At 52.4% G+C, this 26,685-nt stretch overlaps 1 protein-coding gene across 1 annotated transcript in view; it reads left to right on the top strand.

The window, feature by feature from the left end:
* Positions 1-22,206, top strand: part of LRRC38 (leucine rich repeat containing 38) — a 31,942-nt gene extending 9,736 nt beyond the window's left edge. Inside the window, exon 3 of the mRNA XM_002925588.4 lies at positions 20,730-22,206. Coding sequence (XP_002925634.1) covers positions 20,730-20,983 — 254 coding nt within the window. The 3' untranslated portion in view covers positions 20,984-22,206. The remainder of the gene's footprint in view (positions 1-20,729) is intronic.
* The last annotated feature ends 4,479 nt before the right edge of the window (positions 22,207-26,685 follow it).

Raw genomic sequence — 26,685 nt, 5'->3', positions numbered from 1 at the left:
GAGACCCTGGTGCCCCATCTCCCCCATCCTCTGGGCTGGTTATGGGATAAGTGCCAAGGGCACGGGTCAGGACCTCGAGGGAACACAGGCCTCTTGGGATTAAAGGGAAGATTCTCAGATGTGAACACAACCCAAAGAGGCAGGAATCGGGGTCCTGGTCCCAGCTCCGTCCATAGCTAGCAGTGCGACCTGCGAGTCTTGTCCCTCCTTCAGTTGCCCTAGATCACCTCAGATGCCCCTTGGGGCAATAGGTGGGAGTCATTGAAGCAGCAGGGACAGGAGCAGAACCAAGAGTGCATGCACATGAAAAACAGCTTAGAGCACCGCACTGGCCAAGCTCCCTAAAATGTATCGGCAACTGTGTTCCTCCTTCCGGCTTCCAATTTTTGGCCCCTGGGCTAAATGGCGATGAAAGCTCCTTCTAGCTCTGATTTTGGCTGATTCTGCACCCGCCTGAGCCAGCCTCCTCCAGGTCATGGGATGTGAGAGTCCAAAGCCCCCCAGGTCCTAGCAAGAGCCTCTGGGGTGGGACCCCTTGGCACAGGTCCTACCCCCAGCAGCTGTCTTTCAAATAAGGGAATGCAAGAGTATGTTCCCTTCTTCTGTCTCTTCATGTCAAGAAAAGACCCCCCGCACAGTTATTAGAAGAGCCTTGCTTTTTCACAAGACACCAATGGGATGATATCTGTTTTAAACATAACCATCGTATGTGAATATCTGCATCAGAAATGGAAGCTGCCCGTGGTCACATTGAGGGCTGGTTGCTTTGGGTCAGGATATCCTGACTCTGCTGCCACCTCTTTGACTTGGGCAGCTCACTAACTTTTCTGGGCTTTGGTTTCTTGGCCTGTCACCCCCTGGTGATCAGGGAAATACTGACATAAAGGAGCTTTAGAGGCAAATAGGGAGCACTTGCAAGAAAAGGACCATTGTCAACCCATAAAATTACAAAGCAGTGGTTTATAGGTCTTCAGACCCCTGGACAGTCACGTGGCAAGAACCACAGAGCAGCGATGGGCAGCCAACACTCTCTGTACCCCCTTGATGGGACACGGGAGAAAGGGTGGACATTCCAGGTCACAGGAACTGCTACATGATGGGACAACCTCGGCCTTAATGTTCGTTGGTGGGGACAGGAGCAGCGAGCACAGGGAGGAGGTGGCGAGGAGAGGAAGGAGGCTCCCAGCCAGTGCAGGGGCGGGGAGGCTGGGGAAGCTTGTGGGGAGCCCCCCCCCGGGAGGCCAGGAGAAAGAACCGAGTCCCATAGAAAAAGGGCTGGAAAGGGTGGGCAGCCAAGTGCCACTGCTGATTTTCCTTGGCTAAACGGGGTATTTTATTTAAAAAAATAATAGACTATATTTTACAGCAGTTTTAGGTTTCTGGAAAATTAAGGAGACAGTACAGAGAGTGTCCCATATACCCTCTCCCCCTCAGTTCCCCTCTTACCGACACCTTGCATTAGTGCGGCCCGTGTGTTACAATCGCGGAACCAAGGCTGGTAGTATTACAGTGTTACTAACTAAAGCCCACAGTGTACGCCAGGCCCCCTCTTCGTGATGTACGGATGGCTTTGGACACATGGCTGATGGTGTACCCACCACCATGGCATCATGCAGGGAACTTTACTGTCCTAAAAATGTCCTGTGCCCCACCTGTTTATTCCTCTCTCCTCCTTCCGGAACCCCTCTCTGGGAAACACTAACCATTTTGCTGTCTCTAGGGTTGGCCTTTTCCAGAATGGCATAGTTTTTCACTTCTTTCTTTTCTTCCACGTGCTTTCCTGTGTTGGTACAGTGGATAAGTATGACGTTCCCCTCCCCGACCTTACCTTTATTTTAAGACAACCTGCGACAATCAGGTGCACACATCCACCTGTTAGCCACAGCTCTGTCTTTCTTCTTCTCCAGATTGGATACCTGCCCCCTCCCCTTATACCCTCAGGGAAGGCCCCCCCTCCCCACTGCAGAGCTCTGGGGACTGCACTGACCCTTGTTGACTTCGAAAGGCTGGTCCACACCTTTGTAAATAGCCCCTTTGTTAGACTCCCTTCAAATAACCGGGTTTGGGTGGGCTTGGGGGAGCCAAGGTCACCTGCAGGGACCCTGACTTGAGGAGCTCTTGCAGATTCTTGAGAAAGAAATGACGGGAGGGGGATGCTATGGGTTAAATCATGTCTCCCCAAAATCATTTGTGGAAGTCCTAACCCCCAGTACTTCAGACTCTGACCTTATTTGGAAAGAAGGGTGTTTTAAATGTGGCCGGGATTTGTTTTAATCAGGCATGAAGACATCAGACATAGAAATGACTGTATGAAGGGAGAAGTTTAACACTCACAGATCTTGGGATGTCTGGGTGGCTCAATCAGTTAAGTGTCTGCTTTCGACTCAAGTCATGGTCCCAGGGTCCTGGGATCGAGTCTTGCATCGAGCTTCTTGCTCAGCGAGGAGCCTGCTTCTCCCTCTGCCTGCCGCTCCCCCTGCTTGTGTGTGCTCTCTCTCTCTCTGTCTGACAAATAAGTAAATAAAATCTTAAAAAAAAAAAAAAGAAAGAAAAACCACTCACAGATCTCTAGAAACAGAAAGCGTGGACACCATGCAGGGCCATGCAGGGAGGCGCCGGGGATGGTCAGGGGCAGAGGGACTGACGGCAAAGTGCAGGCAAGAATCTTTATTGTGGTTTTTGCAGGAGGCAGGGGCAGGATAGACAGGCTGGGCAGGCTTGGGGCTGGCTAGTTTGAATAATTTGGGCAAGCTGTGGGAGGGGGTGTCCCCTAGTGTCCAGTCCCTGGCGCCATTCAGGGCAGGAGAGAGTGTTCCAGACTGCAAGAGTCTGACAAAAAAAATGTGGGGGCGGGTGTGGACTGGGACCGGTCGGCTTGCCTGGCAAAGGTGCACTTTCAAGCTGGCTGATTACTGTGCCTAGGAAGCGGCGGACCCTGGGAGGGGCAGTCCCTCCCCAGGTGGCAAGGCCCCAAGATGTCGAAGCTAAATAAAACACAGAAAGTCAAAAACATGATTAATGCAAAGATCACTGAGCTGTAATTAGTGGAATACGGGCATGAGGGCAGGCCCTAAACCAGTATGATTGATGTCCTTATAAAACAGGGCAGTTGGGACACAGGCCGGCTGGGAGAAGGCAGAGGTCAAGGTAATGTGTTCACAGGCCAAGGAACGCCAAGGATGGCCCACAAACCCCCAGGAGCTGGGGTTCGGTAGCCTCCGAAATGGTCCAGCCGTCAGATTTTATGATGTCAAGCAAATTGCTCGCTGCGTTTAAGGAGAGGTGAGCACTAAAGGTACAAATCAGGCTCTTGCTTATTCGATCGGNTGATCCGGGAGTGTCCCTGCTCCCTGCCTGGAGCAGGCTCATTCACTGAGGGTCTGATTGTGTTCCAGGCCCTGAGCTAAGCCCCCCAGGGCAGCCCCACCCAGTGGAAAGACAAAGCGAGCTGCAAATCAACAGGTGAAATTAATTTTAATATCTTATTGAATCCAGGAGATCCAGAATGTTGTTTTCTCAACTTGTCATTCATGAGCTCTTTTCCCATCGTGTTTGCATACCAAGTCTTCAACGTCTGGGGTGCGTTTGACACAGCACAACTCAGTCCAGACTGGACACATATGAACTTGTCAGCACGGGGCCAGGGGCTACCGCAGTGGACGGCATAGCTCCAGGCCTGTTAGTGTCGTCCAAGGAGGACGTTTCCAGCCAGCATCACCCCATTGGACGGGTGAGAAAGGCAAGGCACAGAGAGGCTAATGCAACTGGGTCCGGGTCACCAGCCAGAGGGGAGGTGTGACCCGGAGAGACTGGTTCTAAGATCTTAGTCACGAGCCCGTGGCAGCTTCTCAAATCTCACATCAGAAACCAGGGTGCCGTGGTGGCAAGCCCACCCTCTCGGGTCCAGAGCCTCTGCTTTGGGCTCAGAACCAAACTGAGTCAGTGAGCTTTCCAGATTCGGAACCTGGCCTGAATCCAAAGATGCCCTGAATGTCTTCGCAGAAACCAGAGCAGACTAAACATGTGTGAAAGCAAGGTCAGCTGAAGTGTGAAGGACGTGGCCGTGATCTGGACCCAAACTCTGCTCTCTTGAAGGGAATGCTCCAGAAAACTCAAGCTTAGCTTCTAGGGGGTGATCTAGTTTATCCCTCTTCATTTTCAGATAAGAAACCATGGCTCAGAGAGATCGAGTGAGTTGTCCAAAGTCACACAGCAAACTAGTGAAAAGCAGACAAAGGTCTAGCCCACCCCCCGCCCTCAGTTCCAGGCTGCAGCTGTGCCCTCATACTGTTCATCAGCCACCAGATGGAGATGTGGCACAGTGGCTGAGCACTCAGGCTTTGCATTTAGAATGTCCACCATTTGAACCCTACTCTTCTATTTACTAGTTGTGTGAGCCTGAGCAGATCACTTAACCTCTCTGGGCTTCAGTTGTCACATGTAAAATAGAGACAAGAATATTTGTAGCTCGGCACAGCGCCTGGCACGCAGACAGCCCATAGTAAACACCAGCTGTTATTATTATTATTACTAAATCAACACCTGTGTCACCTCCCCAAGGACCCAGTTCCAGAGGCTCACGCTGAGCCTCCGATATGTCTCAGTGTCGTGCTGCGGGTGCTTGGGACCAAGGGTCTGCTCCCAGGCAGGGCTCTGCCTCTGACTCCTGTGTGATCTTGGGGGCTGTGTTAGTTTCCTCTAACAGAATTACTGCAAAATTAGGGCCTGAAGATCACACAGATCTATGACCTTCTAGTTCTGTAGGTCAGAAGTCCAAAACGGGTCTTGCAGGCCGAAATCGAGGTGTCTTCGTTTCTTTGGCCTTTCCCGGCTCCCCCTGTTTCCCCACCTGTGAAAGTAGAGGCTCCGATAAAGGTAAGGGCCTCTCTGCCTGCACAGGTGGCTTCTAATGACGCCCCCTGCCCCCCCTCCAACCCCTGACCCTGTGGTCACGTCCAAACAGCCCACAACTCTGGCCCCAGTGACAGCAGCTGCCACAGCACTGGGATCTCCTGAAAACTGCCCAGGGAAGCGTCTGCTTCTGGGACCCCAGGTCTACTCATGCCCACCCCCCCCACCGTGCCGAAAGCATCATAAATGTAACAAAAACCCAACCTGATACCTGACTTCCCAGGAAATTGAGATTTGCTGTGTTGGTTTCAGAGACGTTTGAGGCATAGAGAGAACGTTAGGGGCTGAGAGGGACCGCCAGTGCTCACGGGCAGCTGTCCTGGGTGACTGTCAGAAGCGTCGAAGACTGGGGCAGCCACCAGAGACTCCGAGAGAGGCAGGCCTCACATGTTGAGGGGGAAGGACAGACGGGGTCCAGAGGGGAGAGGGACGGTGGCACCACTGAGCAGACACAGGGGGACACGAGGGCCCGTCTCACAGCTGGGATGAAGTTGTTCCCTGGAGAGCGGCCCGGCGAAGTCCCACAAATGACCACGCTGCGAGCCCACGCCGTACTGGGGGTGCCACGGTGTCTGGAGGGAGGATGGGCTTCGGTGACAGCCAGGCCTGTCTTTGCAGCTACAGCCTCACGGACGAGCTGGCTGACGTTGGGCAAGTCACATGTAAAGTCGCAACTTCTCTGAGCCCCGTTCTCTGCGTCTAAAAAACACCTCGCACCCGTGTCCATGGCAGTATTATTCACAACATCCCAAAGCAACCCAAGGGTCCACTGATGAATAGAGAAGCAAAACACGGTCTATCCAGACAGTGGAATGTGAGTCAGCTTTAAAAAGAAGGACATTCTGGGGCACCTGGGTGGCTCTGGTTGGTTCAGTGTCCAACTCTTGATTTCGGCTCAGGTCATGATCTCAGGGGTGTGAGATCAAGCCCCACAGTGGGCTCCTTGCTCAGTAGGGAGTCTGCTTGAGATTCTGTCCCCTCTCCTTCTGCCCCTCCCCCACCCAGATAAATAAATAAATAAATAAAAGATAAAATCTTTAAAGCTCTGTTAAGGAGGATCAAGTGAGTTGATAACGGTAAAGTCCTCATCATTGTCCCTGGTCAATCGTAGGAGCTTCAGTAAACACTAATTCCCTATCAAATACCGTCTCAACAGTGTGATCGGATGGGGCTCACTTCCCATGCACACCCTTCCTCACCCCCAGCACACTCAACACATCACGTTTTCCACCTGGCCAGGGGGTCCACTGTTGGAGATTTACTTGAGGCAATGAGAACCTCTGAGGACAGGTCCAGGGAGAGAGCCACGGTAGGGGTCTCTGAGTACTCCATGGAGCACGGAGCGTTGAGCACCATGAGTCCGGAAGGTACCAGACTCACGGGGCCAGTCTTAGACTTCCTTACACAGAGATACCTGCCAGAATGTTCTCTTTAACTAGATCATCGATAGTAACTAGACACAGATGCGTCTCCCTAGCACTAGCAAATAACTGGTGGTGATGACTGAGGTGGCAGTGATGGTAGTGGTAGAAATGGTGGAGGTGGCTTCCTGGAGGAGATGGTGCAGACAGGACAGGTGGGGGACATCATGGTAGAGATGATGGAACCAGGACAGGTGGTGGGCATCATGGTGGAGATGTGTACACAGGGCAGGTGAGGGACATCATGGTGGAGATGGTGTACATGGGACAGGTGGGGGACATCATGGTGGAGATGGTGTACACAGGGCAGGTGAGAGACATCATGGTGGAGATGGTGTACCCAGGACAGGTGGTGGACATCATGGTGGAGATGGTATACCTGGGACGGGTGGTGGTGATGGTCAAGATGATGGCAGTGATGGTGGTGCTGGTGGTGGTAACAGAAATGTGTGCACACCTTCCCAGAGAATAAGATTTTCAACGCTCAGCGATCATCTCTGCTCATTTCTTGCCAGGAGGAAGGCAGGCTGGGAAAGCTGCACTGTGAGTCTGTCGATGTTCTATCCTTGTGCAGTGACTGATGTGGGTGTCCTGAGGTCCAGGGCTGCAAGTCAAACCAGAGTGTAGGATAGCGGACACAGTGAGACCGACCGCACTCTGCTGCCCGTTCTACAGAATGTGCTCTGTGGAGCCAGCACAGGGCCGAAGCCCTTGACCCGATGCTGCAGGTGCCTTGTCCTCTGGTGGAAATCAGCTGATTATTTAATCAGACAAAGTGTCTGCGGCTGAGACAGGAAGGACAATTGGGAATTTCCCCTGATGCCGCAGCCCATATTTAATGAAAGTTATGGTGGAGAACAAAGGCCAGCACTATCGGAAATTAGAGCTGGCGTTCCCAGCACCTTGCCGCCCCCTGCGCTCCATGCAGGGATGCGTCCCTGAGAAGTCTTCCTCTGTGACACCAAGAGGCTGCAGCAAGGGGCCATGGGACCCGCACCTTCAGGTCCAATAAAGGGGAGATGTGGGGCAGGGCGGCACACACACATGCCTTTGGATCTAACCTTCTACACGGCTGCGAAACCAGGAAACCATGGCTGGAAGTCTGGCCATGCATCTGGAAGAACACCACACTGCTTCTGTCCTTTGGGTCTGGGGTTCTGGGAGGCTGGCAGGCAGCCCCTGGCAGGGTTTCAGCAGCCACACTGAGCCCTCCGACTCCAGAGAGTGGGAGAGGAGAGTGCTAGGAGGGTGAGCTCTGGTCAAGAGCAGTGGGATGGATGCCCCGGGGCCCCCGGAAGACCTTCGTGCTGGTCCTTCCTCCGGGGCATTGGAGGTAGGGAAGGCCTCTTCCCTGGGAGCTGTATCTCTAGCCGTGGTTTGGGTGGAGAGGATCGGCCACGCTCTCTCCCCAACCCTCCTTGACACCGGGGCCTTCTCACACCTTGATAAGACGTCTGAAGCATTTAGTACAGGTCCTGGGCAGGCAGTTCACAGAAGAACCACTCCGAATGGTCCATGAGCCCATGATACACCATTTAGCTCTGTTCATAACCAGAGAAATGCAAATTAAATCAGCAATTACACTCTTTTCTGGCTAATAAGCTCGGCAAAGATGAAAGAGTGACAAAATCCATTGCTGGCACAAGTACAGGCACAGTCTTCAACTTGTGAGAATGCATCATGGGGAGATCATTAAGAATGTGTATATAGATGCCCATAGCGGCCTTGCTTCTAATAAGGAAAAGACTGGAAGCACCCTGGGATTGCAGAAGTAAATCATGGCTCATCTACACAATACAGGGCCTGCAACCATTACAAATGATGTTTGGTGGGGGGCACTTGGGTGGCTCAGTCGGCTAAGCGTCTGACTCTTGATCTCAGCTCAGGTCTCGATCTCAGGGTCATGAGTTCGAGCCCCGCCTCAGGCTCTGCACTGGGTGTGTAGCCTGCTTAAAAATAAATGAATCGGTAAACAAGTGACATTTGGCGATGACGTTGGTCGGATGGAAGGATGTTCCCGGTATGCTTATCCAACAGAGTGGCAGACTGTATTTCTACTTGGTCCATTTCTGTACACAGACATGCAGAAGAAATCTAGAAAGGTATAAGCCAGTGTGTTAAATATGTATTTATAGGTCCTTTTATCCTCCTTCTTATTATTTCTGTTCTTTCAGTGTATACATGGGCTTTGCCTAAGTGGAGTTGGGAAAACAGAAGTATATTTTTAATGACAAAAGTGCTTAGAAGAGCCTGTCGTTGATATGGATTAGGCAGGGGACGGTGGGGGGGGGCAGGTGGCGGAGACTGGCTCAGAGGGGAGGGCCCCAGAGATCCTCTGGCTGCAGGCCTGTTTGTTGGCAAGGGGCAAGAGATTAATCTCAATCTACCATCCGCTGTGTCACCATCTATTTCGGGAGAGTGGCAGCTCTTCACCCTCTCCAGCTCAGGTGTCAGCTGCTGGGGAGAAGTCATCAGTCAAGGGGACAGAGCAGCAGTGGGTGGGGGGTTGAGCCATCCTGCACGAGGAAGGAGGACTGAATGGGCTGTGGCCACCTTTGTGGTCGAGCCACTCAAGGTACCGTTTACCAGGACAGAGAGACTGTGGCCCAGTGTCGGTCACATGCTGACCCCCTGGCCAGGGGAGGGCCATGCATTTTCAAGAGGTACCCAAGGAGTGGAAGTTGATGGCCCAAAATGCAATCTGGGGGCAGCCTCCAAATTAGGAGTCAGGGAGGACGAGAGGCCAAGGGGCAGCAGCTGACTGTCACCCGTAAGACACTCGGAGTGGGTTGACTTGTGTCCCCCCAAGAGATATGGCCAAGTCCCAGAGCCTGAAACCTGTGAGCGGGACCTTATTTGCAAAAAGGGTCTTTGCTGATGTAACAACGGATCTCAAGGTGAGCTCATCCTGGATTTCAGATGGGCCCTAAAACCAATGGCAGGTGTGTTTTTATAAGAGGGAGATTTGTCAGAGGCAGAGGGTGGGGTGACGCTGCCATAAATCCAGGAACCTTTGGAGCCATGAGAGCCAGAGGAGGCCGGGACGTATTCCCCCCTCGAGCCTTCGGAGGGAGCCTGGCCCTCCCCGTACTTCAGTTCCAGGCTCTGGCCTCCAGAACTGTGAGGGAATAAACTTACTTGAAGCCACTCAGTGTGCGGTAGTGAGTTAGGGCAGCCCTAGGAAAGGAATACAACACCCAGACCCTTGAGCGTGAACTTGGGTGTTCTTTCCCCCAAGTCCCATGGGCGGGGGCCGCCACTGGAGGTAGCACGGGTTCCAAATTGGATTTGCACGTTTACTGTGCAGCCTTGGCGTAATGATATGACCCACTGGGGCTTCGTATCCCCTGCGGTAATTTGTGCAAGCATTTTTAAGGCAATAAGGGAGGGTAATGGCTAACCGCAAGGGTCTGGAGTCAGACTGCCTGACGCCGAATCCTGGCTCTACCATTTCTTTGCTGGATAACCTTAAGCAAATAACACAGCAGTTTGGTTTCCTTACCTGCGAACCGGAGTCCCCATAGTTCTTGCCCCAGAGTTTGCTTTGTGGATTAAAGCAGTGTAGACAGTTGTAGAGTGCTTAGAAGGTCACCTGCATGTGGTAAGACTCCGGGGGGGGGGTTAGCTGATGTGCCCCCACTATTTGTAGGGGGCTCTTTGTTCCCATGCCATCTGTTCCCGAAGAGCGCTGAGAATTTCCACCCCTCAAGAGGGAAAAGCATGGGAGAAACACACAGAGCTTCTCTCTCCCAGCAGGGAGTGGAGAGTTATCTGCTGATGAATCTGGGGAAAAGGACTTTTGTCCAGCACCATCGGCCGTTAGGGGGATGGCCTGTCAGGGGAGAGTTTAGGAAGCTCTTTGTGGCTGCAATGCTAAGCCATTCTCCCATCCTATCTTTCATTCAAAAATATATTTTGAAAGTTCTAGGTACTGGGAAAACAGCTGGGAACAAAACCAGAAGCCTGACCTCACAGAGTTGACACTGGAGTGGGGAGGGGCAGGGAAGCAGAAAATAAACACATATATAGGTAATATGTCAGGTAGTGCTGAGTGCTCTCGAGAAAAATAAAGCCAGGTGGGGGGATGGAGAATGATGGTGGGGGTGAGGAGAGCATCTCCGACATGGTGACATCTGACATCTTAGGGGCCCTAAGAACGTGAAGGAGTGAGCCAGGTAGAGGGAGCAGGTGCAAAGGCCCTGAGGTAGGCCTGTGCTTGGGGTGTTGGAGGAATGGCAAGCAAGGTGGAGTGAGAGGTTCGGGGGGATGGCAGGAAGGATCATGGGTTTCACTTTGAGAAAGATAAAGAGGCTTGGGAGGGAGGAGTGTTGAGCCGAAGAATGACGGGATGCAAGTTTTTCTGTAAAAGACCCGCTGTGGCTGCTGAAGGGAGGACTGGTGCACAGCAGAAGCAGGAGGGCCGCGCCGAGTCTCCTGCGGTAATGAAGCTGATTTTCTGCTCTCCTTCCTCAGGATTCCATGTCTCTCGTTCTTTCAGTTCTACATTCTCGGCGGGAATCGTGTCCTCTGCCGAACCCCGCATCTGTAATAAGTAGGAAGAGTTCGCATCTTGGATGCGCTTCATTGAAGAAGGGCGAGAAGTCATAAAAATTGGTAGCTCCTGACATTTTTGCCACTAAGAACCTTTCAGGTTAATGTTTCCAGAATATAGCTTTGAAAGATGTTGTCCACCACACAAACTGCATGTTGGACTAACAGCCCCTGAGGCCTCATCACAGTCAAGTTTCTGACAGACCGCAGCCCACCGTCAGGACCCTGGCTGGGCATCACATGTTAAGACCCTTCCCACCTAGACTTTTCTGACTTGTTCTGGATTTTCTCGGTTTTTGTGATATTCGTGTACTGTGTGCCAGGCTCTAAGGTGGGAGCTGTGGGTGCAGACATGGTAGGCACAGCCCCCCACCCTGTGGAGTATAGGGGTTGTGGATTATGATGTATGGGGGTTCAGGAAAGAGAAGCCTGACTCAGGGGAAGGGGGAACATAGGTGGCATTCAGGGCAGGCTTCCCGTAGGAGGTGTTTCTTGAGTTTTGAACAAGAGTTGGCAAACATCCTCGAAAGGGCCAGATGGCAAATCTTTCAGGCCTTGTGACTTCTCAAATCTGCCATTGCAGCAAAAAAGCAGCCCGAGAGAGCGCGGAAACCAAGGGGCCTGGCCGTGTTGCGTATGACTTGACTCCCGAAAACATGGGAGGAGCGGAGAAGGGGGGGTGTGGCCCTGGAGCTGTCCTTCCCGCACCTCTGCTCTTGAGGAGTAAGGAAGCGACCCTCGACCCCCGGGCATTCGTTCCAGGTGGAACGGGAAGTACGGAATGTAGACGGCGCCCCCCCAAGGCGGCCCCGGATCCAGGGTCGTCTGTCCAGGCACCCACAGGCCCTTCGCAAAGGGAGGGCTGTGAGGGCGGCGTGCTGAGTGGTTCTTAAGGCTCAACGCATTTACCCCTTTTCATCTTTTTCTGCCCTTCTTAACTTTAATGGCGTACAAAAGCTCCTCTTACAACGTGAGGATGATGATAGTGATGGGGGGATGATGGTGTATGCTTTGAATGTCCTTACGGGCAAAATTATAAGCTGTAGTCCTCTGTCAGTCTCTCTGTTTCTTTTCTTTCTTCCTTTCTTTCCTCCTTCCTTCCTTCCTCCTTCCTTCCTTCTTCCTTCCTTCTCTTTCTTTCTTTCTTTTTTTTCTTTCTTTCTTTCTTTCTTTCTTTCTTTCTTTCTTTCTTTCTTTCTTTCTTTCTTCTCTCTCTCTTTCTCTCTCTCTTTTTTACCGGCATATAACATCCAAAAACCTGAGGACCACAGCTGTAGACTGTAGGCTCTCGAGAGATCTTTGTCATGAGCAGAGGGCCTTGGCCTCCGCCTCGGGCCATGCCCTTTACTCCCGGCTGCCTGGGACACGGGACAGGCAGAAGCCACACCCTCAGGTGCTTGCACAGGAGCCAGGCGGAGGATGGTGACTGAAGAGGCTCACGACATGTGTCCTGTCTCATTACAGCAGCGTGACATTTGTGTCCATGTGACAATGCTGCTTCCTCTCCTGATTTAAATGGGATTTTTTAGATTCTTTAAAGACTACCACCATCGCATTGACCAAAAAAAAACCCCAATTTTTTTTTAATGTCTTAATCCAAATTCTCGGTTCCTGGCCATGACTCTCTGGTGACTCGATACACAGCCCACCGGAATTCCACCAGGGACGGTCCTTTGGGAAGATGCCGTAGCTGGGAGGCGCTATCCTAGTCCTGGAGGAACGTCTAACACCCACCCACGCTTTCGGATTCCACCTGTGCCTCTTGCCTGCAAGGCCTTTCTCACTCCACCCGAATAATCCTTCAAACTCAAAGCTATTCATTCACTCCATAAATACTGATGAGAGCTTCTAGACACCCTGTCTCTTCATTCTCTCAGTTTGTGAAGCCCTACAGATCCCCAGCTGTATATTACCTTCCTTTCCGGTGGCTTCGTATACTTTAGTTTTGGTTCCTCTGCTGGGTTAGAAATGTCCTGGGGCCAGGGATGTCACTTTCTTTGGTGTGACAAACAACATGGGCAGGCGGAAGAAACATGGGCTTCGGGGTAAAACAGACCAAGTTGAGTGTGGCTTGAATTCCGGCTTTACCGTTTAATAATATGCGAATTGCCAAAGATTTCTGAGGCCCGTTTCCTCAGCCGTGAGTTGAGCCTAGTGCCGCTCACCTCCCAGATGAAGCAAGTGGTAAGTGATGTGTGCCGAGGGACTCTCTGCATCAGAGCACAACAGGTGCTCAGGACCTGGTCCCCACACGGCTCGCCCACCCCTCCTGCTTTAGGGGATGGGTGAGGGCTCAGGACGTCGTAGGTGAATTACACTGAATTGGGAGATATGCATATTCTTTCTTTTCGGAAGTCCGCCCAGTCTGTCTCCTCTGGGCTTTTCCAGGCCTGCTTTCCACCCGGTGTTGAATCGCTAGGGACTAACCCTTTGCAATGTGGCTGCTAATCCCTGATGACATGTCACATGCCGGCGTTTTAGGAGATGATAGCCTTTATTTAAAAAGAAGGAGCGGGCCAACGAGCACATGAAAAGATGCTCAAGCCACTAGTCACGTGAGAGATGCAAGTCGAAATCACAAAACCCACAAAAAATGAGATACTACTTTGCACCCCTTAGGATGGGCCTCCTTTTTATTTTTTTATTTTTATTTTTTTTTAAGATTTTATTTATTTATTTGACAGACATAGAGACAGCCAGCGAGAGAGGGAACACAAGCAGGGGGAGTGGGAGAGGAAGAAGCAGGCTCCCAGCGGAGGAGCCCGATGTGGGGCTCGATCCCACAACGCCAGGATCATGCCCTGAGCCGAAGGCAGACGCTTAACCGCTGTGCCCCCCAGGCGCCCCTTCTTTTTATTTTTTTAATGTGACATAATAAGTGTGGGCAAATATGTGGAGAGGTTGGAACCCTTGTGCTTTGCTGGCAGGAGCATAAAATGGGGTGCAGCCACTGCGGAACACAGTATGGAGGTCCCTCAAAAAGTTAAACATAGAATCACCATATGACCGCGCGTTTCCACTTCTGGGTACATTGCCCCAAGAACTGCCAGATTTCAACAGATACTTACGTGCCAATGTTTACAGCAGAAGTATTTACAATAGCCACGAGGTGGAAACAACCCAGTGTTCCATCAACAGACAAAAGGAGAAATAAAATGTGATGTATCCATGCAATGGAATATCATTCAGCTTAAAAAAGAGGGAAATTTTGATACGTGCTACAGCCATGGAGGAACCTTAAACACATTCTGCTTGGTGAAATAAGCCAGCCATAAAACGATGCATATTGTACGGTTAAGCCTCTCTGAGTAGGCAAGTTCATAGAGACAGAAAGTAGGACAGCGGTTAGCAGGGGCTGGGGATGGAGGAAAGGGTACAGAGTTTAAGGGACGAGAACGTTCTGGAAATGGTAGTGGTGATGATTGTATAACATTGTTAACTATACTTCATGCCACCAGATTGCACACTTAGAAACAGTTCAAACAGTAAGTTTTATGTCCTGTATGTTTTGCCACAATAAAAAGTACACGGAGGAGGGCCGCCTGGGTGGCTCAGTCAGTTGAGTGGCTGACTCCTGATTTTAGCTCCGGTCATGATCTCAGGGTCAAGAGATCGAGCCCTGCATCGGGCTCCTCGCTCACTGGGGAGTCTGCTTGAGGTTTCTCTCTCTCCCTCTCCTGCAGCCCCCTCCCCTGCGTGCTTGCTTGCTTTCTTTTTCTTTCTTTCTCTAAAATAAATAAATCAATTTAAAAAAAAAGGACACAGAGGAAGAAAGAGAAAGAGAGAGGGAGAGGAGGAGGCGATTGGAGGGCAGAGGGAGGAGAAGCAGGAGAAAGAGAAGCCACCGCTCCCTCTGAAGTCAGAGAACGATTCTAGACGCGTAAATGGTCCATTTTCCTCACTGCTAAGTCCCGCTCTTGCTCCGAACTCTTTCTGCCTCCCCTCGGGTATTCTGAGCAAGTAGAGGAAAAAAGACAATTTCTTCTGAATTTTCACCTCAGACCCATACAATTAAAAAACATCTCTCGGGGCGCCTGGGTGGCGCAGTCGTTAAGCGTCTGCCTTCGGCTCAGGGTGTGATCCCGGCATTCTGGGATAGAGCCCCACGTCAGGCTCCTCCGCTGGGAGCCTGCTTCTTCCTCTCCCACTCCCCCTGCTTGTGTTCCCTCTCTCGCTGGCTGTCTATCTCTGTTGAATAAATAAATAAAATCTTTAAAAAAAAAACCAAAAAAAAGTCTCTCTTGCTGCTGCGGAAAAGCATGGAGAGCACTGGGACGGCAGATTTTCGACAGCTTGGATGTTGAGGCAGACGTTATCCAAGTGCGCCTATGAGGGTGTCTTTGGATGAGATGAGCATTTGAATCCGTAGACTGGGTGAAGCCGAGTGCCCTCCCCAATGTTGGTGGGCCTCATCTAATCAGTTGATTAGAACAAATCAAAAGTGACCCTCCTGTGAGTAAGGGGGAGCTCCTCCTGCCTGACGGCCTCGAGCTGGAACATCAGTTCTTGCCTTCGGACTTGAACGGAAACATTGGCTCTTCCTGGGTGTTGAGGCTGCCAATATTCAGCCTGAAAGTACCCCATCAGCTCTCGGGGTCACCAGCTTACTGGCTGCGGACCTGGGGACTTGTCACCCTCCGTCATCGTGTGAGCCGATTCCTTATGATACAGCTCTTTACACACACACACACGCACACACACACCCTATTGGTTGTGTCTCTGGAGAACACTGACTGATGCAGGCAGCCTCCTCAGATATCTGGAGTCAGGTGTGGGCACATTTTGAAACCTTGAAAACCTGAATAAAATGAACGCTGTGTTTTTAAGCACGAAGGTGGCCAGGGGCCACAGTGAGAGTTTCCAGATGTCCCCTTAGGTCATGCTCACAACACCATCACCGGGGTGGAGGGGGGGCGGTTACCAAGACTCACACATGGGTGTCCCTCCATATCTACATTCAGAGTCCTGCTCCTGACAAGGAAGACCTCTCTGGTCCGTCTGGGTCAAGGCTGGACACAGGACGGTTGCTGGAGAGTTCTAGAGCATCTCTTTAAAAGACAGTCTGCCTGAAAGGAACTCCTTGTGAGGTCCTGGGTGAGGCTGGGCAGCCCTGGGAGAGCAGGTGGGCCAGGGGGTGGTCGGAGTGTGGACTTGAGCCAGGCTGGCTAGGATCACTCTCAGTTCTGTCGTTCCCCAGCTGTGTGGCTTTGGGCAAGTCACTTGATATCTCTGTGCCTCAGTTGGATCATCCGTAAAATGGGGAGAGTTATAGCAGGCTCCTCATGGGGTTGGCGTGAGGATCAAGTAACCTCACGTGCGTAGAGCCCGGAGAGCAGCGCCCAGCGGACTCAAAATGCTGTATCAGTATTGGCTTTTGTTTACTGTTCTTAGCTCCGACAGCTGAAGAGATGGGGGTCAGGAAAGGAAGGGGAATGTTCCAAATCAAGGAGGGACATCCCGGGGACCCCCTCCCTCCCCTCATGTGCCCTTGACCCCCCACCTTTCCACTGGCCCTGCACTGGTACCCCTCCTGTTAGATGGAAGGTCCTGAGGCCAGAACTGTGTCTTTCTCTTCTTCCTTCCTTCCCGTCCTCCTTCCTGCCTCTGTTTCCTTTTTCGTCCTTCACAGCCTCTAGCATAAAACCCCACCTGTTGTGTTTGATGCACGAATCAAAGAAAGCCACTTAATAACTAAGGTCAGTCACAGACAGTAGCCCCGCCATGGAGGGTAACTCACTTTGCCGGGCACTTCCCCCTGAAGTTCTCAACCAGAAGGACTTTATTCCCCTCTTGCAGGGGCCACGTGGCACTGTTGGGAGACATTCGTGATCGTACTACTGGGAGCAGGAATGCTGGTAAACACCCTGCCCCACACAGGACTGCCCTCCCACAACACTCAACTGACACAAAACATCAGTAGTGCCAAGCGTGAGAAACTCTGGTCTAGAGGAAGATCGTGCAGCAGAGACGAGATACCCAAAGCCAGATCACCCTGACTCCTGAGTTCTGCAGCCAGCCTGGGACGCGTCTCCAGAGCGCTCCGGCGATCCCTGTCCCCTCTGCTGGGCCTTGTCTGCCCGGCTGACACTCTTTGTCTGACTCTTCTTATTTCTCTGCCTTTAGTGAGCTACCAAACCCATTAAGACAGGGTATCTCATCGTGCTAGCTCCATCCAGCGTGGTTCCAGAGTCTCCCACTCCTGGTGGGCTGGTGTGTGATGTTTTGCAAACAAGCCTGTTCCTTCTAGCCACAGAGAAATGTGAGATGACGTTCTCTAAAGGTGTCACTTTGTAAAAATGCCAAGCCTAATCTCCAGGCGCAGAGACCATCGTGGAAATCGGAATCGACTCAAGGAGTCCTGGCAGGCAAAGGCTGGATTTAAAGGGCAGGCTCTGTAGGCTTGTGCTGTTGGCGTTGTGGTTGTTTGCCAGTGAATACAGCTTATTGAAGACAAGAACTGCTAGAAAGTTTCCCTAGGCAATAGTAGTGACTTGGTACAGGTTTGAAGATTGCAAATATTATCTTGGAATTAGAAACAGCCTGGACTTCACTGGAGTCCATCTTGTTTATGTTCGTAACATCTGCCGCTGTTCAGAGGAGGGAGGTCAAATGATTTGTCCACTTTCCATTGAAGAAAACAAGGGAAGCCCAAGGGAACCCCAGTGTAACTCTGTCTTCAAGTTCTCCTAATTCTGTTGAGATGTATTTTTTTTTTAAGATTTTATTTATTTCTTTGACAGAGAGACAGCCAGCCGGAGAGGGAACACAAGCAGGGGGAGTGGGAGAGGAAGAAGCAGGCTCCCAGCGGAGCAGGGATCCTGATGCGGGACTCGATCCCAGGACCCTGGGATCAGGCCCTGGGCCAAAGGCAGATGCTTAATGACTGAGCCACCCAGGCGCCCCTGTTCAGATGCATTGAAAATGCTCTTAAGTAGTCAGCGGAAGTTGGGGTTAAGAGAAAGAAAGTCAAAAACGAGTCCAGCATCAACTGGAGAAGCATGCAGAGCTCTCGTCCAGCTCATTCCCTGGGTATTCGGGTGGGCACAGGATCAGGGAGAGGAGGGACTGTGAGTCTGGTTGCCGTGGCAATGGCTCTCACGGGGAGGAGAGCATCAGTGGGTCGTCTGTAAGCTACGTAAAAGATGAGCCAGGACAGGAGGGAGGAAGCCTCTGTGTCTGAGCTGGAGAAGGAAAGATACACAAACAAAGACCCAAAGGGCGGTTCCAGGGTTGCTGTGCAATGAGCAGGGCTGCTCTTCACAGGACGGAAGCCAGCTTCTTAGGGAGATGTGAGGAAATCATTCTGACTTTCAGATAATTCTGGAGATGGATTGAGGGCCAGCTCTTTGAAACCTGGAAGCCCTGAAAAAGAGGGCAATTGCAGGTTTTCCTGAAAGTTCCAAGGAAGCCAAAGGTAAGCAGATTGTAGGCAGCTGAGCTTCACGTCAAAATGGTGTCCTCACATTTCCAGGAAGCTGTGTCGCTGAAGGCGAGCTATGTAAACCCACTAGGCTTCAGTGTTCTCGTCCATAAAATGGGCATGCTAATATTACTGACCTCATAAAGCTGTGGTGAGAATTAAGAGTTGGTATGTTTGTAGCACTTGGAATAGTTTGCCCATACTGAGGGCAATAGGCATGCTAGTTTCTACCGCTTTATTTTTCTCTCCTCTTCCAGATCAGAACAGAAGATCTGATCTCTTTATGCATTTTAAGATTACACATTTTCTTACATCCGAGGTAGGTGTATACAGTTCATACTGTGTATCGGTCAGAGTGTGTGGATTACACTTCGTAACAAACAGCCTTTGGCGGCTGACTGCTCACACAAGTCTATCTTTTGTTCATGTATTCCTTTCCTAGGACCACCGCGACAAAATACCACAGGCTAGGGACTCCGATAACAGACATTGATTTTCTCACAGTTCCGAAGCCTGGAAGTCCCAGATCAAGGTGCCAGCAGGGTCAGTTTCTGGTGGGTTCCCTCTTCCTGGCTTGTAGATGGCCACCTTCTCCTGGAGTCCTCACATGGCCTTAACTCTGTGCACATGCAGAGAGAGAGAGAAAGAGCTCTGGGTTGTATCTTCCTCATCTTAGGAAGATAACAGTCCTGTGAGATTAGAGCCCCACCCTTCTGACCTCATTGAACTTAATTATCCCCCTATTGTTATCTCTAATTACAGTCACACTGGGGGTTAGGTCTTCACCATATAAACGTGGGAGGAGGGGGACACGATTCAGTCCATAACAGGGCTGGCGGTGGAGGTGGGGCCCCTGTTCCTGATATTCATCTGGAGACCCTGGCGAGTCGGGGGGTTCATTTCAACCTGTGTGCACGTCTCCCACCTCAGCTCATACTAAACACCCCTTTGCCCCCACAGCTCCCCTGGCTACACAAAGTTTTCTGAACACTGAGCTCTTTGCCAACTTCCTGTCTCCTCTGCCTCGACTGTTCTTCCGTGACTGATTCTATCTTGTTCTTTAGATCTTTGCTGAAACATCAGCTCCTGAACACCCCATCTAAAAACAGCCCTCTTTCCCAGACACTCCTCATTTTACCCTAGGGTGTCATCTTCGCACGTATGTATGTCTCTTTTTTAAAGATTTATTAATTTGAGAGAGAGAGAGAGAGCACATGTGTGATGGGGGAGGGGCAGAGAGGAGGGAGAAAAGCAGACTCCCCACCGAGCATGGAGCCTGACGAGGGGCTGGATCTCACGACCCTGAGACCATGATCTGAGCTGAAATCAAGAGTCAGATGCTTAACCAGCTGAGCCACTCAAGCGCCCCAACATTCATGTATTTTTCTTGATCTACTCAGTAACTGTCTACACCTAAGCTGCATCGGGGCAAGAACTTTGTTATGCTCACTGCTGTGTCCCCAGGGCCTAGCAGGTAGCAGATGCCAATACACATGTGTTCGAGGCACAAGCGCGTGTCTGTCTTCTAGAATTTACACTCTCTGACATTAGGATAAAGAGCTCCGTAAATGTGTGTTGAATGAATAAATGAGTGTCTGGAAAACCACAGACTCAGATTTTCCGGGACAGGAGGGGGTGAGACTTCTTTTTAAATCAGCCACTCTTCAAGTGAGATCTTAGACGGATTTCACTTGATCACCAATATATATCAGTCAATATCACTCAATATATAAAACAGAGGTCACCAGGGCTCCTCTGGGCATGGTCGGAGTGAGTGTTCCAGAAGCTCGCCAACTCCCCGGGGAACCTGCATTTTCAAACTCTCTTCAGGTGATTCTGAAGCTCACGGAAGCGTCACAGAAGCTTCGGTAACTGCTGTTTGAAGGCCACCTTCACATAGGGCCTATTTCCCCCACTCGCATTGGGGGAAAACCCTTCCAGAGTAGTGGACTTACTCCAGGGCCATGCTAACCCTCTGTTCACTTTTGCCCTAAGGACAAGGACAAGGAGGACGGCATCTAGCTCGGGAGGTGGCCCTCCAAGCTGAAGCGTATGGCATCCGTGGGCACTGCCCCCTCCCCCTTGCCTCAGCCTCCCTCGGCCCGCCCCCAATCCCGGGTGGTACCCAGGTCTGGATCAAGGTCTACAGAGGCCCTGGCCTTCAATCTCCTCTTGCATCACCACCAGAGTGGTTCAGAACGCAGAGTTCCACACCCTGGAGCAGGCAAGGGAGACCAAGGCATTCTGATTTCCCCGTGCGGATTGCTCTGGGGCTTTTACAAAAGCGTAAATTCCATTATAATCACCCCCCCTTTCGCTCTGGGCGCTGCTCCTGCTCCATACTTTGCAGGCGCCCGCGCTGCCAACTTTTAGATGGTCCTGGGTCCTGCAGACCTCTCTCTCTCACCCTGCTGCCTTCTCCACAGGCCGCGAGGAGATCCAGTGCTCCCTGCCCCTGGGCAACAGGAGGGTATCCCTGCACGAGCTGTCTGAGGCCAGCTTCAGCGAATGCAGGTTCAGCCTGTCACTCACAGACCTGTTCATCATCATCTTCTCGGGCGTGGCCGTGTCCATCGCTGCCATCATCTCCAGCTTCTTCTTGGCCACCGTGGTGCAGTGCTTCCAGAGGTGCGCGCCCAACAAGGACACGGAAGACGAGGACGAGGATGAGGACGACTGAGCCGCCCCCTCCCTTCCTGGCTTGCCAGAGCCCAGGCAGGGCTCCTCTCCACGAGGAGAGGGAAGAGGGGAGGCGGGAAGTGGGAAGGAGTCAACCTGCAGCGCCCAGAACAGCACCTGTCCCCAGGGGCCCGCTGTGCACCTGGCCCGCCCCTGGCCACACCCCCTGGGCACCAGCTGAGTCCTCCCATCTCAGAGTTTGGAACCTGTGGGGCAGGAGGAGCCCACGAGGGATTCTGGGGGGCGGGGGGTCCTGCCTCCCTGCCTGAGGTGCGAGAATGGGGGAGGAGAGGATGATGTCAGGCTTCCCCGATGATGGCTGAACCCCAAGCCAGGGGCTTCACTTGTAGCTTGCAGAGACTTGTAGCTCCCACCGCCCATCTGGTTTGTGCACCTGTTCTCTGGCCTGGACTGGAGGACGGAGCAGCGGCCTCCTCCTTCCGGGATGCGGCAGCTCGGATGGGGACCCCTGTGCAGGGTGCTGTCCCTGGAGTGAGGCTTCTCCTGCTGTAATGGGCTTCAGCAGCCTCGGGAGGTTGGCGAAAGGGGCACCGAGGGAAAAGCTCAGGCCAGCCGAAGGGTGTTTGTTGCTGTATTTTGATGAGCAGGTGAGGAAGACTTTCACTGGCAGAGCTCACACCCTCATCCTCAGCCTCAGAGGAAGCAGCTTGTAGAAGGACGGTGGGTCCATGTGCCCTGTCACTCTGCCCCCTGAAATACAGCCAGTTGTCCCTCTTCCCCAGCCCCCTCCCTGGTCCCCCGACTTTGAGTCCTTCCTCAGCCAGCTAATGCCTGACCGGCTTCCGTGCTGGCACCGGTCCGGACTTATCTCCAGAACTTGCAGCAAACTGTTCTCGAGGCCAGGATTCCAAAAAGCAGGTTGCATTGGACCAACAAAATGTTAAAAACAAAACAAAACAAAAAATCCCCAAACCTGGGACGTGCCTCTGAGAACCCTCCCTCCCTCAGTGGCCTTCGGGTGTGTGTGTGACATTTCTTGGGAGCTCAGGTTGTGACAGGCCCTGCTTTCCTGGATGTGCAAGACAGCACTTTGGGGCAGAGATAATACGAAACCATGTCACACGCCTGGCAGGCTGATACCAGGTGACAGTGTTCACAGCATCAGACCCTGCTGGGGACCAAGACGTAGACGGGGCACAAGAGAAGCCCCTGGGGTGTTTCTGGGAAATACCTCTCCATTGTTTCTCACAATATATTCCTTCTGTGTCCTTCTTCCATTGCTCCCTGCCATGCTGCCGTCACAAATACAGACTGAGGACTGGCGAAGGGCCAGGCACTGGGCCGGGCAGGGCAGGGGTGCGTTGAGTAAGAAAACAGGGCCCTGGCTCGCTTGGCCTCAGTTCTTATGGGGGGAACACCAAACACACAAGGAGACAGAACTGTAGTTGCAGGTAGTGATAAGCACCGTGAAGACGTAAATGATCAGATCCTGCGAACGAGTAACGGGGAGAAGCTACTCGAGAAAGGATAATTGTATGTATGGGTCAGGGCTCTCCAGAGAAACAGAACCCACCGGAGATATGCATTCTACATATCTGTTACTGTCCATCCATCCATCCATCCATCCATCCATCCAGATTATAAGGGATTGCCTCCCGTGAGTATGGAAGTTGAGAAGTCCCACTGTGTGCAAGTTGGCCAGCTGGAGACCCGAGGACAGCCAGGGGTGTGGCTCTAGGCTGAGTCCAAAGGCTGAGAACCAAGACAGCCGCTAGTCTAAGTTCCCGACGGAGGGCAGGAGAAGACGCAGCTCAGGCAGCCAGACAGAGAAAGGTGGGGGAGTAATTCTCCCTTCCTTCACCTTCTTACTGTATTCAGACCCCCGACAGATTGGACGCTGCCCACCCACCCCGGGGACGACACTCTTCTTCATTCAGGGTACAGATTATAATCTGTTCTCATCCAGAGACACCCTTACGGTCACACCCGGAAATAACATTTAACCAGTTATCTGGGCACCCTGGACCCAGGCAAGTTGATGCATAAAATTAACCATCATATCAGGAAAGGCCTCGGCGGGTGGCTTCAAGACGAATCCTGCCTCCTTCTCTCCCTCCCTCTTTTCCTCTCCTTCTACTCTCTTTCTCTACCCTTCTTCCTCCTTCACCCCTTCTGGCCCCCATCATGGTCGGCTCCAGGGGAGGGGACCCCTAGCTCAGGGAGCTGTCTTGTCACAGAGTGGCTGGGCAGGTGGGGGGGTGGGCAGGGCTTTGCCACACTCCATGGCCCCTCAGCACCGGAGGGAGCCACCTTTGGGGCCTCCCCGTCAGGGCAGGTACCGATTCCCCTGAGAAAAGAGCATGGGCTGCCTGAAAGTGGGCATCATGAACTGTGTGAATGTGGAGCTGAGGCTCCAGCCACCGTGTTCCATTACTGTGAAGGAAGGCTCCTGGAGAAGGTTTCCAGTCAGGAGAGGGGAACCGTGCTGACCGGGAGCGACCAGAGGGACTGCGGAAAAGACCGTGGTGGGGGGTGTGCGTCAAGGGCTCAGAGGCGGAGAGTTTGAGACACAGAGAAGTCTCACATCCGCACCTCCCCAGCCTGGCCACAGACTCACTGAGACTGGTGTGGGGTCAGAATCGCTGCCCCTTGTCACCATGTCTGATCCCCACCCCCCAGGAGCACCCTACGAGGGACCCCCTAAAGGCCCTGCCTCCCACTGGGCCCCCGCCAAAGTTCCAGCTTGTTTCTCTCAGGATCCTAGGGAAATGGTGCCCCAAGCTGTGGAATTCATACCACAGCTTTGTTCTAATAGGTTTCGGGGGTGAATTCCCACCTAATGAATCTATTTTATTCCTTATAGTGAGGGGGCTCAGCCGTTTCCTTAGAAACCCAAGGCGCGAGCCCTGCACAGCACAGGGGTCATTTACTGAGTGAACGACGGAGTGGGGGAGGGGCAACCCTGAGCCAGAGATGGGGACTCCATGGGTGCCAATCAACCCCCATGTCTGCCGGCTGCACCCAAGAGTTCTGGAAGGAACATGACTCCAGGGGAAGAAGAGGTTTAAATCATTGCCAGTTGAAACCGTCACTGCCTGGATATTAAGCCTGTGAAACACCCAGGATGTCGGGCACAGGAGGGACATCCAAGCCCAAGAAGGATGGCCAGGAGCCACGGCTCAGCTGGGGAAATGCCTTCTGAGAAGTGGGGTGTTGGCAGGGTTGTAGGGATCCCTGACTTGCTGTGGGGTCTCAAGTCATGACTAACCACAATTACGATCTTACATATGGCCCGAGGAACATATGCACCAGGAACACCGCCTCTCAGATCTCCACAAGTGTCACTGAGTCTCCAGTGTCACCTCCCCAAGAGTGTCCTCATCACGGCTCCCCGGACTGTTTTCTGCACAGCACGTACCCAATCCCGTTTGTTTACCTGTTTACGGTCTACCTCGCCCACCTGCCACATGAGCTCCCCAAGCGCCGGGCCGCGGGCCATCTGTGTCCCCAGGTCTAGAGCCATGCCTGGCACACCGTAGTGGCACAGCTGCCGTGCATAGTGGGCAGAAAAGCAAATCAATGACTTCCACGCGCCATACCAGAAACTCTACCAACACGAGCTCTTTTTAAGCACCCTCATCCGTCCGGGTGAGAGCCGCTCTTATCCCAGCTTTATAGATAAGGAAACTGAGGCCCAGGGAAGGTGGGTGGGTGACAGCACTTGGCAGAGCTGGAGCCCATCCACATTTGGGCTTCAAAGCCCGTGCTCCTGCTCGTGATGCTAGTTCTTGTGCATCGAGGACGCCTGTGCTGGACGCTGGGCCACCCCACAATGCGGCTCACAAGGGCTGGAAGGCCATGTATTTGCCCGGGTTCCCCCGAGAGACAGAACCAACAGGATGTCATAGAGAAAGAGATTTATTCTAAGGAACTGGTTCGTGTGGCTGTGGAGGCTCACTAGTCCAAAATCTTCAGGGCAGGACGGCAGGCCAGAGACCCAGGGAAGAGCCGGTCTTGCAGTTCAAGTCCAGAGGTTGTGTCCCCTGCACAACCTTGCTGGGGGAGGTCAGTCTTTTGTTCCGTGAGAGCCTTCAGCCGATTCTGTGAGGCCGCATTATGACTGGGCAATCTGCTCTACCCAGAGTCCACTGATTTACATAATCTCATCTAAAAGCACCCTTGTAGAAACATCCAGCATAATGGTTGACCACATGTCTGGCCACTGTAGTCCAGCCGACTTGACCCATGAAGCCAAACCATCACACACGAGGTACCATGATCACCTCCCCTTTATAGACCCATCACCTCCACATGGTTATGTCCTGGGAGTAACTTGCTTGGCTGGACACGTCCAGGAAGGGAGTGGGATTTGGCCACGGGCGCTCTGACCACTTCATACTCTCTCTCCACCCAATTGCATTCCCCGCTCAGGCCAGCGGCAGCGGGCTTGGCAGGGACAGCATGGGGTGGCACTTTTCTTGGAGCTGTGTCCTGGGCTCCAGGAAAAGCAGCTGGGTGAATGAATTTATTTGGAGTCTCCAATCCAGTGTATCAGACCCCTTTGGGAGAGTCAAAGCCACCAAATTGTCTTGTCTCCTTGTGTGGCTCTCCGTAATGTCTGATGACCAGAGGATTCTGGCAGCATCACAAATGAATTCATTTTCTTAGGCTGACAGTGGGTACCACCAGTACAGTCCATGAACCCAGGCAAGGGACCTCTGGTTTGGGTCCAGGACTTTAGAGGGCCCTATCCCAGCCTTCCTCTAGCTGTGCTCTTCCCCCTAGGATGAAGAATCTATGGGGCCCAGGGTACCTACCCACTCAGAACTGGTGCCCTCTTCTAGAACATTCTCTGGGTACTTAGGACCCCAGAATTCACTGCACAAATGACATCAAATGATGTGCACCCACCATCCCTCCTCCAGGACGGACTGAGTGGCCAGGCAGTAGAGGTTGGGCGATGTGATTAGAGGCTGGGTGTGCTGGAAGGACCACACAAGTGTGCATAAGACCCCTGGAGGCACAGCATGGAGCCAGAGCTGGGAAGAGAAGGGGGGAGGTCTTAGATGCTCAGCTCTCCCCACGCGCCACATTCTGGTGCAGATTTCTAGGAATGTAAGAATCATTTGAAGCTGGTCTTCCATTCATTAAGAAGGTGTTTCTGTCAAGGTTGCTGGGTGGAGTATTTCCTTTAGCGCTATATTTTCATTGATGACTTATGATGGTTTCGATGTGGGTATGTGAAGTGTATTTTTAACCCTTGTCCTGGCCTCATGGATTGTTACAGGTGGGCCTGGGTACCATAACAGGGGTCAAAGGGCAGCCACAGGCTCTGGCTCTGGCCCTAGGGCCCGAATTGCTTCTGCTCCGTGGGGCTGATCACTCGGGCCTTCGTACAGAAAGCCTGAAAAATGCAAGCACACGGATTGCTTTTACCAGCCACAGAGAAGGCTTTGCATGGAACATCCATGCCTCAGCCTCCCACTTTCCCCCCTCTTCTCCCTCCCCCTCCCCCCTGCAATGTCCTCCTACAGGCTCAGAGGGCCAAAGTTCCAGGCACGAATTCTAGATTCTGACAGTGGCTGGGTGGGTGTTTTTTCTAAGCTATTAAATTTAACTAGACCCTGGAGCACGTCAAGTCTCTAAGCCTCCTTTGCACACATCCCGCCTCCACCCGCTGAGTCAGCCCCCAGCCCTGGGCCTTGGCCGTAAACTCCCTTTTAGTGGCCCTCAGTAGCATTG

Source organism: Ailuropoda melanoleuca, chromosome 11 (assembly GCF_002007445.2).
Source record: "Ailuropoda melanoleuca isolate Jingjing chromosome 11, ASM200744v2, whole genome shotgun sequence".
In the NCBI taxonomy this organism is placed as follows: Eukaryota; Metazoa; Chordata; class Mammalia; order Carnivora; family Ursidae; genus Ailuropoda; species Ailuropoda melanoleuca.
Note: the sequence above shows the minus strand (reverse complement) of the source record. Positions and strands in the feature narration are given on the sequence as shown.